Source organism: Micromys minutus (assembly GCF_963924665.1).
Source record: "Micromys minutus genome assembly, chromosome: X".
Lineage (NCBI taxonomy): Eukaryota > Metazoa > Chordata > Mammalia > Rodentia > Muridae > Micromys > Micromys minutus.
Genome location: NC_137970.1, coordinates 124,412,008 through 124,428,503, shown reverse-complemented (window position 1 = coordinate 124,428,503; position 16,496 = coordinate 124,412,008). Strand labels below are relative to the sequence as shown.

Sequence of the window (16,496 nt, the reverse complement as noted above, 5' to 3'; positions counted from 1 at the left end):
AGTCTAGATGATATGAGTGAAGGAGTCAGACAGTAGAGAAACAGGGTTATACTGGGAAGGGCCTACAGGGGTGAGGCATTCTGCAGTTAGATTAAGCACAGAGGTGAAATCATCTGGCTGAAGGAACTAGGGCACAGATGGACATGTGATTTGAGCTATTTAAGAGGCAACACATAGTAATTTAGAACAGTGGGAATGGATAGGACAAGTGAAACCTATGATTCTCTGCTGGGTTACCTGAGGTGTTGGCATCATTTATTGAGAGTCTATTGGTGAAGAAATGTATTCTATGGTGAAAATTCGTTTCAAGTTCAGTGAGGACCAAATGGCTTTGTGATAAAACTTGGCTGGAGACATTTATAGGCCAAGGGATACAAAGGTCTGGAATTCAGAAAAAGTGTGAACTGTGAATATCAATGTGGAATATTTGTCATATGGATGGATGACAAGGGAAGACATAAAAATGTGCATGGTATTCCAGAACAATGAGTAATGTATGGCCAGACATCTAAAGAAGACCAATATTTAAGGAACACAAAGGAGAGAAGGGAAAGCAGAAAGGAGAGAAGATGGAAGAGAACAGATAAGAACATAGGGGTCACAAACAGAGGAAAGGAGAGAATGGAGAGGGAAAAAGATAATAAGGAAGGGGAAGGAAGGAGAATATGAAGGACTAAAGTCCCTGGGTAGGCAGGAGAGGCCAGGGAAGGAAGACAAGTCCCAGGAAGAAAGCCACCTTTTCTACCTTAACAAGACGCAGAAAGGGGAGGCAGTTCCTGTCAGATATATCTTGTCCTCTATGAAGAAACTGCTAGTTTTTGAGAATGAGGGGCTGGGCAGGACTATATACCTGAATATAAATGGGTTGAAATGGTCTTTGTGGAGAATCTGAAGCTAGTTGGAGAAATGTAGAGTACACAGGAGAGCTGAAGTGGATTACAAGGCAGTGATAACTTTATTTGGGCACCGACTTTGTGTCAAGCTATAAGCTAGGCATAGAAATCAGTCCCTGGGAGCCATCAGCCAATGGAAGGAAACTGTGTGGGGATGAGCTGAGATCTCATACTTATATAGCATTTCAGTTACAGAGGCAGCATGCATGCAACTAAGAATTGTAATGAACCTGGGGAACATAAAGTAAATTTGTTGCCTACAAGCTGATTATAACAATGCACAGAAGACAAAGGCTCATTAATTAAACCAAGGCTATAGAGTTAAAAGAACACTGCATGTCAATTCTATAAAAGAACACAGGGATCAGGAGGGGGGGGGTCTCAGGACAAAAAGAAAAGACAATGAGAAAGGAAACCCACTGATACCAAACCCACTGATACCTTGGAAGGAGCAAGACGTGAGGTTTAGAGAGTTCTAGAGAACAAAATTTTGTTAGACAGACCTATCAGGGCCAACCAGAGTTCTTGAGAGAAACTGGTGATATGGGCAAATGTTACCTATCTGTGACCAAGTTTGCAATCTGAGCAGTAGAGGTAGGGCCACAGCTATGCCTGTTGAGAAACAGAAATCAGCATATACTTTATCTTAAAGCAGCTAGCTGGGAACTCAGGTTCATACATTTCAGGAGTCAAGAAAGCACCAACCTGAAAAATGGGGAAGTGGCTAGCTATGTGAACACAGCAAAGATTCTTGACCTTGAGATGTACTAAGAATATATTTGAAGTTTCTTCACTTCAAAAGTTTGTGAGGCTATGCATGTTTGCTACCTTAATTTAGCCACTCTATAATATATATATATATATGTATATATATATACATATATATATATATATATATACATATATATATATATATATGTATATATATATATATATATATATATACTTCTAAACATCACACACAGCACAGCCATATACAACTTTAGCCGATTAAAAGTATGACAAACATTTATTTTAAAGTAATAAAATAATTAAAAGGAAGATCTTTCTTCTGTCTTTGTGTGTCTGTTTTCTCCATATAGTTTTCTTATATTTCTTAAATTCTTGGAAAAGCAGTACAGTGGAAGACAAAGAATTCAGAGAAGCAGACTGGCAATGATGCAGCGTTAAGGAGTGGAGGCAGCTGTCTGGTGGAGGATGCTTTTGTAAAATAGGCTGAACAGTGGCCCTTACTTAAGATATTTACAATAAACCCCTGCCAACTGTGAATGTAACCTTATTTGAAAAACCAAACCAAACCAGATCTCTGAAAATGTGATTAAAAGACCATAAACTGCAGGGATAATCCGGGATTACCTCAAGAGGCCCTGAAGGTCATTACAATATCCTTAGAAGAAGGAGGAAGAAACATAGAAACACACACAGCGGGAGAAGGCCAAGTGAAGATGAGGTAAATTGCAGGAGTGCTGGCTTGGCCATAAGACTCTGGAGGAGGTAAAAAGTACACTCTCCTTGGAACCTTTAGAAAGAACAACTTTATGAGTTTTTTTTTTTTTTTTTTTTTTTTTTTTTTTTTTTTTTTTTTTTTTTTTTTGATTTGTGATAGTTTAAAGTGCAGCCTCAGGAAACCACTATCCTCCCTGCCCCATTATTTTCCCATTTTCGTTAAAAACACCACAACTTAGCCTTCAAGTCAGAATGTTGAGTGGCATCCTTGACCACAGAAGAGACCTAATCAGTAGCCTTTTGCATAGAATACTGGGGGTGCAGAGGCCTTCACTGTACTACTCTCACTTAGTTCTAATCCCCACACAGATGTTGGCATAAAACACTACGATCATCTCTCATCTTGTGGGAAGGTTAAGTAACTGGTACAACAAATTTTAGGAGTACCCAAGTTCAAGCAAAAGTTTTCTCTTAGGTGGATTGGAATTCACTGAAATTTTGTGACCCTGGAGATAGCCGAGTAGAAATTTCAAACATAAAATAGGATGGGGATTTGGTCTACCTAGCGTAGGGTTCAGGGCTGGAGATATTTCCATCTGCAACTCAGTATAGAAGTGTTGTTTAAAGTCCTACCTCAGAGTAGATGACCTTGGGAGATTGTGTGGAACTTTAAAGGAGACAAACCAAGTTCAAGTAACACTACCATTTGAAGTTCAGAAAAGAAAGAGGAACCAATGAAAGAGAGCAAGAGGGTCGAGCTTAATAATGAGAACACCATGGGGGTTGAGGTAAGAGGGATTTATGAAATGATAAAAGCCAATGTCATTAATGATGACAGCAAACTTTATATTTCTACAGTTTCATATAACTGAGTCTATTATATATATATTATATAATATTATATATTTATAAATAAAAACATATACTTATATTTTATTAATATAACATAATATATAATAGATATATATGATATATTTCTATTATATCTATTATATATGTTTTAAAAGATATGAATTGGTTAAATAATCAGTAAATTTATTAGAGGGACTTCAAAGGGGCATGTGGTTGTTTCACTAAAATACACACTCATTGATGTAGTTCTCTTTCTAGGGCTTTGCTTAGTTGACCCATCAGATTAAACTATGGAGAAGTAATGAAAAAGGCAAGATTCAAGCCAGTGTAGGATGGCAAACATTGTCCACAGAATACTAAACAGGGAAAGATAGCCACAGAGTACATCAAAAAGACTCAAAGTTCACATGACAAGGAATTCAATGGCCTGTCCTAAAACTATGAAGACTTATAGAAAGCATATAAAAACAAACAAGCAAGCAAACAAACAAAAAAAAAACCAAATTTTCTACAAGGCTATTGAACATGTACCTTGTTGGTATCAGCAACACTGTTCTGTCGGGCATCAAAGATAGTAAGTTTATGTGACTGTGCATTAGCATCCATTATTGTTTGCAGGTATTTTTCATCTTCTTTGCAGCGTTTATCATTGGGACCCACCAATGGCTGGCTGCAACGTGTAATTGTTGCCTGACTTTCTGGATGAATCCATGACAACACCTAATGTTTTAAAGCAACAAATAATAAATATCTGCTGGTTTATATCATTCCTAATACAATATATTATCTAATTAATTGATAAAAAGTACAATCTTTCCTCAAGAGTTTCCTCACAGTTATGAGAGGGTAAACTAGTCCTGGTACTGTAGTGGGTAAAAGACTTAATGTTTTGGTCATGCTGAAAGAATTTGACTAGGCACTCTAAAAATCCCTTTCTACCTTTGACATTCTATCACTCTAAATAAAATAGAACTTAAGTCAAACTATTACTAAAATCTAGTCCCATTTATATTTGACTGGTGAGCTTCATATTTTTCTAATATAAAAATCGTATCTTTATAATAACATAAATAACAGAATGAGATCTCTTATTAAAAACAAATCTATAAACATTTTTCTACAGAGGTTCAAAGACACAAAATAATTGAGATGTAAACTCTGAGCAAACACCATTCCTGACTACTCTTCCACAGGTCATGACTTTAATTCCCAGCACCCACATGGTGTCTCACAACCATCTGGAATGGGATCTGATGCCCTCTTCTGGTCTGTCTGAAGACAGCTACAGTGTACTCACATAAAATAAAAAAAGAATCAAGGGTATAGTCAGGTTTATAAGATGATTTTTCTACTTTCCATTTTGTTATTAGATCCAATGTTGTGACTGTTTCTGTCTAAATGACAAAGCTTATTACTCACAGGGACTCTGCCTTTTGCTCGAAAGGCAGCCACTTTTGAAAGGTCATCATCTTTTACACTAGTTGGCACAACAATAATGGCAGGATAGGTATCGCAGAATTCATAATTACTGTTTATTTTGGATATTTTCCAACTCTCGTTTGGCAAGCCCTGTAGGATGTTAGAGAAGGAAGAAGGGGAAATACTCATCTCTACTTTGAAAAAAAAAAAACCAAAGTATGAATCACACTTATTTGTTTATAACTTGTTTACTGCTATTTAACTAATAGTGCCTCAAATCAAATTAATGGCAGTGTGGATTCTTATTCATCAATTCTTTATGAGAACTATAATATAAACATCTGGAAGCAGATAGAGGTATGGCTTAGTAAGAGTGCTTGCCTAGTATGTGCATAATCCTGGAAGTCAGTGGGGAAGGAGAAAGAAAAAAAGGTAGGGAAAAAGAAGACAGAGAGGGAGTTAGAAAAAGCATGTGAAAAAATAACAGAAAGGCAGGAAGGAGGAAGGGAGGAAAAAAGTATGTTCCTCAAAAATCTGAGTTTCAAATCTTTGTGCACACATCCTACTAATCCCTCTGGAAAATGATGAGTAAACAATGATGGAGTCAAAGGTATGGCACAGCAGAAGAGGGCACCCAGAAAATCGGGAGCCAATAAGCTAGAAAAGGTAGGCCTGTGTATAATATGTTGCACAGCTTCTTCTTCACGACTACATATTTAACCTTTTAGTACAGACATATAAGCTATCTTATTCCATTTGACAAGTGACATACTCTACCTGTCTCTTATATTCAGACACTGGATCATAAACTTTCCAGCCATTAACTGGAAACTTTTCTTTATAGTTGAATGCAAATAGCACCTGTATATAAAATGCATAAAATGCATGTCAGTATTATTATAATTTAATAAGTTGCAAACCTTTGTTCATTCTCTTGTCAGTTGAATATGTTAGAACTCCTATTTTAATCTGCACATTTCAAAGTAATAAGTTAGAAGCTGTACTGGCTGGTTTTGTGTCAACTTGACACAAGCTGGAGTCATCACAGAAAAAGGAGCCTCACTTGAGAAAATGCCTCCATGAGATCCAGCTGTGAGGCATTTTCTCAACTAGTGATCAAGGGGGGAGGGCCCAGCCCATTGTGGTGGTGCCATCCCTGGGCTGGTAGACCTGGGTTCTATAAGAAAGCAGACTGAGCAAGCCAGGGGAAGCAAGTCAGTTAGTAACATCCCTTCATGGCCTCTGCATCAGCTCCTGCTTCCTGACCTCCTTGGGTTCCAGTCCTGACTTCCTTCGGTGATGAACAGCAATGTGGAAGTGTAAGCTGAATAAACCCTTTCCTCCCCAACTTTCTTCTTGGTCATGTTTGTGCAAGAATAGAAACCCTGACTAAGACAGAATATTTTTATGCAAAAATGCTTAAAATCTGTACATTTATCTTTGTTTTTTTTAAAATAAAGTTGTTCAATTAAAAAAAGACAGAAGCCTTTTCTCTTTCTTTCTTTCTTTTTCTTTCTTTCTTTCTTTCTTTCTTTCTTTCTTTCTTTCTTCCTTCCTTCCTTCCTTCCTTCCTTCCTTCCTTCCTTCCTCCCTCCCTCCCTCCCCCTCTCTCTCTTATTTTTTATATCTTTTTTCTTTCTTTAATTCGTTTTTCCAGACAGGGTCTGTCTGTGTAGCCCTGGTTATGGTGGAACTCTCTCTGAAGACCAGGATGGCCTTGAATTAATAGAGATCTGCCTGCCTCTGCCTCCCAACTGTTGATATTAAAGATGTGCATGACCACTGTCTCACTAGGAGCTTTTCTTAATCATTATATAGGAGAGATAAAATTCAAATATTTGAATTTAGTTATATCACAGCAAAGAGATAAAGATTAACCCCAAAGAAATGTGTAAATGTGGAATTTTTGGAAAGGTTTACTTTGCTGTACTTACCTGCCCATTGGAAAGAGGAAAAGCATGTTTGTTAAGGTTTTCAAATATACCAAGTTTTCGCTGTTCTTCCTGCTTATATGCAAGTCTCAGGTTCCTCATATCCTAGCAAACAATGAACAAAACTCAGTTATTCAACATGGAGTAGGCACTTGTTAGCCAGATACCCTGACATAATTACATTAAAGACTTCTATTTATCCCTCATTTTGTACTCTACAGTTTTTCAAGTAACAGAAGACAAATTAACAAACATACTTCCAATGAGATTTTAAAAATTAAGAAAACTGGAATAAAGGGAATGAATATGTCAGGGAGGAGAGAATATGTCAACAGAATAATTAAAAATAATGTTTACATACAAAAGATGTGCAACCACATTCTGTGCACTTACCAAAGGTGTGCATGAATTTATTGTTCAAGTTAAGTTGCTGAATGAGCCAACTACAGAATTCACTTCATCCATGAAAAAGAAATGTTACAGATGCTTTCCCCTCTGTACTCACTGAAAGTAGTCTGTACCATGTGGAGACTGTAGCTCTCAGCAAGTCCTTGTATCAATAAAATGCTATCTCTTAATATCAGTTTCTTAAAATCCTCTCTCTTATCCCAATGCAAGCTGATGGCCAAATGCCCAAGCAAGTACATTTTAGCAGAAACTAGTGCATCAAGCCTAGCTCTTAACAGTGTAATTTCTTCCTCTGGTCACGTTTTAAGCATTTCCTCACAATAAATCTATGTTCCTATCAACTAACCAAGGTGTGTGTGTGTGTGAGCGCGTGAGCGCATGTGCGTGCGTGCATGTGCGAGTATGTATAAAACATTCTAAACATCAAATGAAAATTGAAAATAAATAGAATCACAAACAAAAAAACCCAACAGCTTGGCTAGTAAACTTATTATGATATTTATAACAGCAAAAGAATGACAACAAGCCAAAATGCCCATCAGTCAGGGCTGCAGCTGAATAATGTATAGGAAAGCTAAAGACTTGCTGGAAAGAAAGTGCAGCTCTATATGCACTGGTCAAAAGAAGTTCCAAGATGCACGTCATGGGGGGTGAGGGGGAAGGTACAGAACCACATATACATGCTATTGATGCTTTCCTCCCACCCTCTACCCTGCCTTTTTGAGACAAAGTCTCACTATACAACCTTGGCTGGCCTGGGGCTTGCTATGTAGACCAGGCCAGCCATGAATTCAGAGATCTGCCTGCCTCTGTCTCCCATGTGCTGGTAGTAAAGGTATGTGCTTCTTTCAAAGAAATGTTTTCATGCAGAAAGTGTCTGTGCAGTGTTAAATGAGGCATTGGTAACTGTGTCTATAGAAAGAGAAACGTGAAAAGAGAGAAAACTTGACATTTTACTATATACAGCTTTTGTATTTTGGAATTACAAATCATCTTGTAAAAAAATAAAACACAGGCTAGAGAGTTGACTCAGTAGTTAAGAGTACTGGCTGTTCTTTCAGAGGTATCCAAGTTCAATTCCCAGGACCCTCATGGCAGCTCACAACTGTCTGTAACTCCATTTGCAGGAGATCTGATCTGATGCTCTCTTCTGGCCTCCACATGCACCAAGAAAAACACCTATACATATAAAAATAATAAAGTATGCCATGCGTGGTGGTATATGCCTTTAATCCAAGCATTCAGAAAGCAGAGGCAGGAAGTAATCTATGAGTTTGAGGCCACCTCTGTCTACATAGTGAGCTCCAGGCCTTCTAAGGCTATGCTGTGAAAACTTACAATGTGAAAACAAACGAACAAACAAAACAAGATTCTATAAAAATAAAACCCCATACCTTGTGAGGTTCTCAGGCATGAGTTGGGAGCCTGGTCTTCATAATTCCAGGCTACCAAGTATTTAAATCAGCTGTCAGCAAATACCCACGCCAGCCATAAAATACCTTAAAATACCATAAAATATGTAAAAGAGCTACAGTAGCATCATTTCCTGACATGCCTGCTTTTCAAGCCATACTGGCTATGCACACACTGTAGTAACTCACTTGTTGAGCATTTAGAAATATTCAGGGAGCAAAAGCATTCCAAGCCATGAGAAGGCTTGTGCAATGAATGAAGCATGTAGCTTAGAATGTGCTGGGGTACCCTATGTACTGACTACCTAGGAAACGGGAAGTGAGAAAGGGGAGGGGCTGACATTTATTGACTTTAGTGTGTGTGAGGAAATAGGCACGTGACACATATGAACAGGAATGGCAGACAAGGATATGGGGAGAGGAGCTCCACACAAGAGTATTTCCTGTAGCCTGAGAGCGGGAAGGTCTTAAAGAATTAGGAAAAGGGGCTAGAGATGTTGTTCAATGCTAGATCACTTATCTAGCTTCTAAGCTTCCCTCAGTGAGGGTGGGAGAAGTTACAAGAGGAGTGACAGCTTTAAAAACCACAGACCTATTCAATTCACCATTGGCCCTACATGGCAGCTGTTTACCTCCTTAGGCAGCTGCTTGTCACGGTACCACAGGTGGAACCTTGTCTAGGAATGGGAAACACCTGCCATGTAGGGCCAACAATGAGTCTAGGCCAGTGTACTTGAGCTAACCAGGGGTGGAGATGTCCTTAGATTCTAGCAAGGAAAATAGAATAAGCAAAAATGCAAATTCCAAGTTTGGAAGAGATTTTGACAATTCTGGAGACAGGATACATCTCCTGGCACATTAGGTTAGTTTTTAGTAAATTGTTTTATATGAAGTAAAGTCACAAAACATAAAACCTATTCATTTGAGGTATTTCGTTTGATGACCATCATTAACATTATTCCAGACATTTCTATCTAACTTCTTGAAGGAAGAGAGAAGAAGAAACATGAGCCTAGTAGTTCAATGTAGAAAGTTCCAACATAGTCAAAACCTTCGATCAGAAGACTGTGATCGAGGGTATCAAATTCTACAGTGGTTTATATTCACTGACATAAGATTTGAAGGAGGGTTTTGCCCTGCAAACAGTACAAATTATTCCTACGATCCAAAGATCATAAGGGCCACGAGTCAGAAGGAGTTCATCATGGTCTGCCTCGTGTTGGTGTTCATTGGTGTTTGCATCCTACCTTGCACACAATCTCTATACCACACGAATTATCCCCATGGCTCTGTGCACCAATCTTCTCCACTCTGCTGATCACTCCAAGAGGAACATCAAGAATGAAATGTGGGTCCTAGGGATGAACATTAAACACTCATCAAAGTCAGTCAACACTTTTCAGGTTTTAAGTTGCTCCCGAATTATGTTAGTTTACTTTGAAGTGCAGTTATCTCTGCAGTTAAGAAGCTGGCATCTGACAGATAGGATACCTCAGGAGGTCTATACCCAAGCCACAGTGATAATTTTCCCTCAAATGTAAATGCAACTTTAACAATTTTGATTAAGAACCAAAGTTTCTTCAAATTTACTGTCCCATAGTGTCCCTGTGATAGGAATTCAAGGGACTTGTTATTTTCTTCTTTTACTGTTCATAAGATCTTTTAAAAAGCATACTTTAAAAACTTACCCTTTCTACATTTTTGAAGTACATCTTGAAGTCTGTCACTGTCAGGGTCCCACTCACTGCTCCCATAAATGGGCAGATATAAATGACATCTTTCACTGAAAGAACAAAACCAAAGTAGCAATGACTCTTATAGATTTGCACTTCAGTAACATCCAGTATGAGTTTTCAAATATACATGGATGATCCAATCTTCTAGGAATTTAAAATTTTAAGGACTATATCAATTATTATTTTATATAATAACATAGATAGTCTTCTGATATAGTTCAAAACTCTGATTTGCTACTTAATGATGCTTTAAGTAAAAAGCCTTATAGTAATGTTTATTTTGTCATTTTTTCCAGGTAATATTTTCCCTGTTTGAAAAGTTGATAATGCTCAAAATATTAATTATACTCAGAAGACACTAGGCTATCATTCTATAAAATGCTGCAACCTAAAATTTGGAAAAGTTAAATACTGCCTTTTTGAAGAGAAACTGCTTTGCACATTGTACTGGCTGGTTTTGTGTCAACTTGACACAGGCTGGAGCTATCACAGAGAAAGGAGCCTCAGCTGGGGAAATACCTCCATGAGATCCAGCTGTGAGGCATTTTCTCAACTGGTGATCAACGGGGGAGGGCCCAGCCCATTGTGGGTGGTGCCATCCCTGGGCTGGTAGACCTGGGTTCTATAAGAAAGCAGGCTGAGCAAGCCAGGGGAAGCAAGCCAGTAAGTGACATCCCTCCATGGCCTCTGCATCAGCTCCTGCTTCCTGACCTGCTTGAGTTCCAGTCCTGACTTCCTTTGGTGATGAACAGCATGTGTAAGTGTAAGCTGAATAAACCCTTTCCTCCCCAACTTGTTTCTTGGCCATGATCTATTGTGCAGGAATAGAAACCCTGAATAAGACACACATGAAGAAAACTTGAACACCTTCAGTGAAGTAAAAAAAAAAAAAAAAAAAAAAAAAAAAAAAGAAAAAAGAAAAAAGACTTCTTTTGAAAGCTGAGGGTATAGCTCAGTGCCTGAGACCCCAGGTTATTATCTGCAAGAAGTAGGGTTTGTTTAAAATTCCTTATCAACAAGCCATGGAAGTACATGCCTTTAATCTTAACCAACCATCACTTGGGAGGCAGAGGCAGGAGGATCTCTGTGAGTTCAACCCAATCTGGTGTACATAGTGAGTTCCAAAACAGTCATAGTGAGACTGTGCCTCAAAACAATAATTGTTTATCAAAGTTAACTTTCTGTTTATTATCAATCAAGTCATCACAGCATATTTAATCCCTATTAATGTTAAAAGACTCATATCTATCATAAAGATTGTGCATCTTTATGGTTTTCCCAAAGTGCCATCCACCTGCAACCTAGAAGTACATCGTTACAGACATAAGTCTTGACATAGTCCCAGTTCATAAGAAGCTGAAGACATGTGAGATTCGACCCATAAAAACTAGCATTACACTATAGACTGGTTAATGCTTCTACAATGATATGGACACACAGGGAAGATCCTTAATTAAGAATCACCTTTGCTCAAGTCACGAAAGCAGATGGGGGAGGAAAGAAAAGGGAAGAAGGAGAGTGGTTGGCAAATTGTTAGAAGTTTGCTAGTATAGCTGCATCATAGGATGCAGTAAGGGTAGGGAGTCATGAACCCAGACAGATAAGTTGCCAGGGAATGTGCCAATAAATGCATCTATAGAATGTCAAGCCATCATTAGTGTGCTATCCTTAAAAGATAAAAATAAGAAATGTGGATACTTCAGTCCTTCTTAGAAGTGGGAACAAAATACTCACGGGAAGAAATACAGGGACAAAGAATGAAGCAGGGATTGAAGGGAAAGGTCATCCACAGACTGCCTCACCTGGGGGGTCCATCCCATATGCAGCTACCAAACCAGGTCACTATTGCTGATGCCAAGAAGTGCTTGCTGACAGGAGCCTGATATGGATGTCTCCTCAGAGGCTCTTACTAATACGGATGAGGATGCTTGCAGCTAACCATCAGACTGAGCACGGAGACCCCAATGGAGGAGTTAAGAGAAAGGACTAAAGGAGCTGAAGGGGTTTGAAACCTACATAGGAAGAACAACAATATCAACCAACCAGACCCCCCCCCCATAGCTCCCAAGGACTAAATCACCAACCAATGAGTACACATGGAAGGACTCATGGCTCCAGCCTCTTATGTAGCAGAGGATGGCATTGACTGGCATCAATAGGAGAAGCCCTTGGTCCTGTGAAGGTACATTTCCCCAGTGTATGTGAATGATAGGGTGTTGAGATAGGAGTGGGTAGATGGGTGGGAGTGGGAGCATCTTCATAGAAGCAGGGGGAAAGGAAAGAGGGGAGAGAAGTGAGGGGAGAGGGGAGGAGAGAGGTGGGAAAGGGGAAAATATTTGAAATGTGAATACATAAAATGAAAAAAAAAAACAAAGGCTTGGGGGACACATGAGAACATATACTTGTACAGTTCTTACACTACACATAAAGAAGTATAAAGCTGTGCAGGGTGTGGTAGTGGTAGCAAACACAGTTAATACTGCTACTGGGGAAGCAGATGTGGGTGGATCTCTGTGAGTTCAAGGACAGCCTAGTCAAAATAGAAAGTTCTAGGCTAGCCAGGACTATATAGTGAGACCCTGTCTCAAGAAAAAGTATAAAATGACTTCAAAATATCAGACATAAATCATGCAAAGCAAGTAATAAAAAGAATTGTGGCAACTATATAGACAGATGAGATAAAATGCATTCTGAGAAAGTACTCAATTAGGATAGAGCTCAGTGGCAGGGTGCTTGCCTGACAAACACTTAGGCTCTTAGTTCAGCCCTCAGCACTGTAACAAAGAAAGAAAAAAAGTACTCAATTAAGTTAAAACATGACTAAAAAGACAAAGGAGAAAGCAAGAACTAAATAAGAGAAAGAAACAAAATAAGATGATGAATTTAAAATAAACTATATTAATATAGCATGTTAATGACCTCAACAGTCTAAACACAAGGCCCAGATTATCAGATTGCAGACAAAACCACGATTTCAACTATATGTGGCTCAAAAGAAACCCACATTGTGTAAAAAAATGATTGAATAAAGAAAATATGACACATATATACAATGGTACCATATTTAACATAAAGAAGATGAAATCATGATACTTATAGGAAAATGAATGCAACTGGAGAGTGTTAAGTAAAATAAGTGACATTCAGAAATACGCAGATATCACATACTTCCTATTATATGCAGATCCTTTAAATATGTGTGGCTCACATGTCTATGGATACAGACCATGAAACTAAATGGGAAAATAACAGATAAGAGAAAACAGCCATGGGGGTTGAGAGGGAAAAAGAGGGCAAGAGAATGTCTGTGACTTGGAAGCAGAATGGGGCGTACTGTGGGTAGGGAAGGCACTGATCAAAAGGAGTGACCCTTCATAATGTTAGAGCAAAATGTTATACAAAAGAGGACCTATGAGAACAAGGCATGGGTTAGGGTTGGGGTTGAGGCTGGGGTTAGGGTTAGGTTTTGGATGCTTGCCTAACATAGATAAAGCCCTATATTTGACTGCTATTGCTGTATAGACCAGATATGGTAGTATACACCTGTAATCCCAGCACGAAAGAGGTTGAGGTAGAAGGATAAGAAGTTCAGACCAGTTTTTTTACATGGTTAGAGGATAGCCTAGGCTACATAAAGATGCTGTCTCAGAATAAGTATGTATGAAAAAACCATAATGAAACCTATTAATTAGTATGCAAATTTACAAAGCTAAAGAAGACATGAATACTTTAATGTTGAAAATAGGAATGTTAAGTTAATCAGGAGAAAGCTAAATAAAGAATTGTAGAGCAAAGACTATAACCAGGAATAAAGGAGACAATTTTCTATTAGTCACAGAGTCAATACATCAGAAGGACATAATAATTACAAACATTTATATGCCTAGAACTGCAAAACAGAGAAGGAAATGTGAGTGATCTTCAATGAGACACAGATATCCACAATAAAGGAGAGAAGGGCAGGGTGAGGAAAGACACACAAGGTTCAAATGATACCAAGGAATTCAATCTAACTGACAGTCATAGAGCACTCCAATCAATAATAACATAACATCTGTTCAGTCTGCAGTATACAGAACACTCAAAAAACCATATTCTGGGTCATAATATAAGTCTTGGGATAAATTCAAATCATGAAATTCGTGTTTCCTGAATACAAATGGAATAAACTTTGAAACCAACAACAGAAGCATATTTGAAAAATTCATTAAAAACACACTTGTTGTTTTGCATTTTCATTTGTTTTTCAGACAAAGCCTCATCTAGTATGAACAAATCTCCAACTATATAGTTGCAGATAAACTTGGACCTGACCCTTCTGCCTCCATTCCTGAATGTTGGCATGAACAACATAGTCAAGGAAGAAATCAAAAGCATTGAATGTCATGAAAATGAAAACCATAATTCATGAGGCTATGGGAAGCAGTAATTGGGGGAAAATCTAAACAGCCAAACTATAAGGAGCAAAGATCTCAAATCAATGACCACACTCCTCTCCAACTTCATACTGAAGGCTTACACAAGAAAAAGAAAGCAAAGGCATCCAGACCAGATGGGAAAAACCAGAACACTCCTGCACTGCTGGATGTATACTAGCACCATCAGTTTCTTAAATTAACTAGCTATTCCTTGGGAGTTTATCCAAGAGAAAGTGAACATGTGTATGCAGGCTTGTGTAAAAATGTTCATAACAATTTCATTTATAATACAAAAGCAGCAGAAACAACCTAAAAATCAATCAACACATGAATGTACTCTTACAATGAAATAGTATTCAGCAACAAAAAAGGGATGATTGTTAACTGATGTCACAATGTGGTTGAATATCAAAACAATTATTTGATTGAAATAAGTTCACTAAAAAAAATACTGTAATTTCACTCCAGGAAAGTAATAGAAAATATAAACTAGTCTACAGTTTTGGAGGGATAGAAGAATGAACAGAAGACATGAAAAGAAACTAATGTTAGGGGTTTGGATATGTTCATTACCATAAGAGTGATAATAGCTTCCCAAATATATAAATTCTCCCTGTCCTAAAGTACTACTCAATAGGGAATATTTTACTTTAAAATGACCTACTTTAATACTTTGCCTCCGGGAACATATGTTATTTAATAGCAGGGGTTAATTTACTTACCCTTTGGAAGTCACTGGAGGAATTTAAAGCATACTTACAAAGTTCAGGATGTACAGACATCCCTAACATGTAACTGTAAAATACTCCCAATAACTGGGAGAGGAGTGGGGCTGTGTGAGAGCCTCCATCTCCCAACGCTCCATTTCCAGAGTAAGAAATATACTTGTAGCCTTCTTACTAACTCAGCTGTGAGCTTGCGATTCAAGATTTTATAGCACTCCTTCTAATACAAACAGGAGTCTGAAGTACAACGTGATAAATCAATTATCTAGGCTAACTCTAATTGCTTCTAAGTGAACTCTGGCCTACTGACAAAAGCTACATGATCTATCCCCTTTCATACTGGACACTTTATGTCTGTGACTTACTATCTGGAAAAGTTAAAACAAATTGTTTGGAAGACAGCAAGGAGTAATGCTAGGAAAACATGCAAAGAAGGAAGAGCCAGAGAGGCCAGAGGACTATGGGGAGAGAATTAAGACCCACAAGTTAAGAAAAGAGTTTCAAAACCACAAATGGATAATGAAGACTGTTAAAAGCAGCATCACAAACTAGTTCATCAGTAATTAGTCGGAGGTTCTAGTAGGAAAGCCCAACCATTCAAATGCTCCCAATATGAGATTACTATATTGGGAGAGAACCATGAAGGAATAAGAAATAATCCATCAAAGCAGTGAGTCAGGACTCATTTCTTTTGGTAAACACTCAACCTGGATCTTCTACTTTCTTCCATCTACTAAGGTCAGGACGATACCAATAGAAATGAAGAGACCTAGTCCCCTGATCTCTTTTCCTCCTAATTAAATCAGTCTAGTTGATCTCCAACATACATAAAACCTATGCTCACAAAGTACCACATTTCATAAATTCCTATAAGTCAATGGTACACATTAAACTTACCAATGGCCTTAATTGATTCTCCGGGGAAAAGTGGAGCTTCTTCCATCTGTGCCAGTTTATTTCCATCCCTTAGAGCCTGGCAAGAAAGCAAACAGGAATAAATCTCACTTTCCATCTATATATTGAGGAGAATACTGGTATTGTGGGATGTCTTGATAAGGCTAAAGAAGCGTGCAAAAAAAATGTATGCCCCTCCCCTTAAAAGATAATTTCAAAGCTTAGCACCACAGGACACCATGCTGCATATTCTAGCAAATTGTTACAACATACTTACAATTAACAGTTAGAGCATTAATACAGAAATGGCTTGACAGGACAGATAGATACTACAATCACTACGCAGACAGCTATTTTAAAAT

At 38.1% G+C, this 16,496-nt stretch overlaps 1 protein-coding gene across 3 annotated transcripts in view; it reads right to left on the bottom strand.

The window, feature by feature from the left end:
- MTMR1 (myotubularin related protein 1) overlaps positions 1–16,496 on the bottom strand; it is a 55,190-nt gene that overhangs the window by 21,088 nt on the left and 17,606 nt on the right. For all 3 annotated transcript variants that reach the window (XM_080909900.1, XM_080909901.1, XM_080909902.1), the window contains 7 exons: positions 16,138–16,213; positions 10,050–10,144; positions 9,609–9,716; positions 6,545–6,646; positions 5,388–5,471; positions 4,611–4,760; positions 3,723–3,911 (listed from right to left, as the gene is read on the bottom strand). In XM_080909900.1, the coding sequence (XP_080766026.1) occupies positions 3,723–3,911; positions 4,611–4,760; positions 5,388–5,471; positions 6,545–6,646; positions 9,609–9,716; positions 10,050–10,144; positions 16,138–16,213 (804 nt within the window). The remainder of the gene's footprint in view (positions 1–3,722; positions 3,912–4,610; positions 4,761–5,387; positions 5,472–6,544; positions 6,647–9,608; positions 9,717–10,049; positions 10,145–16,137; positions 16,214–16,496) is intronic.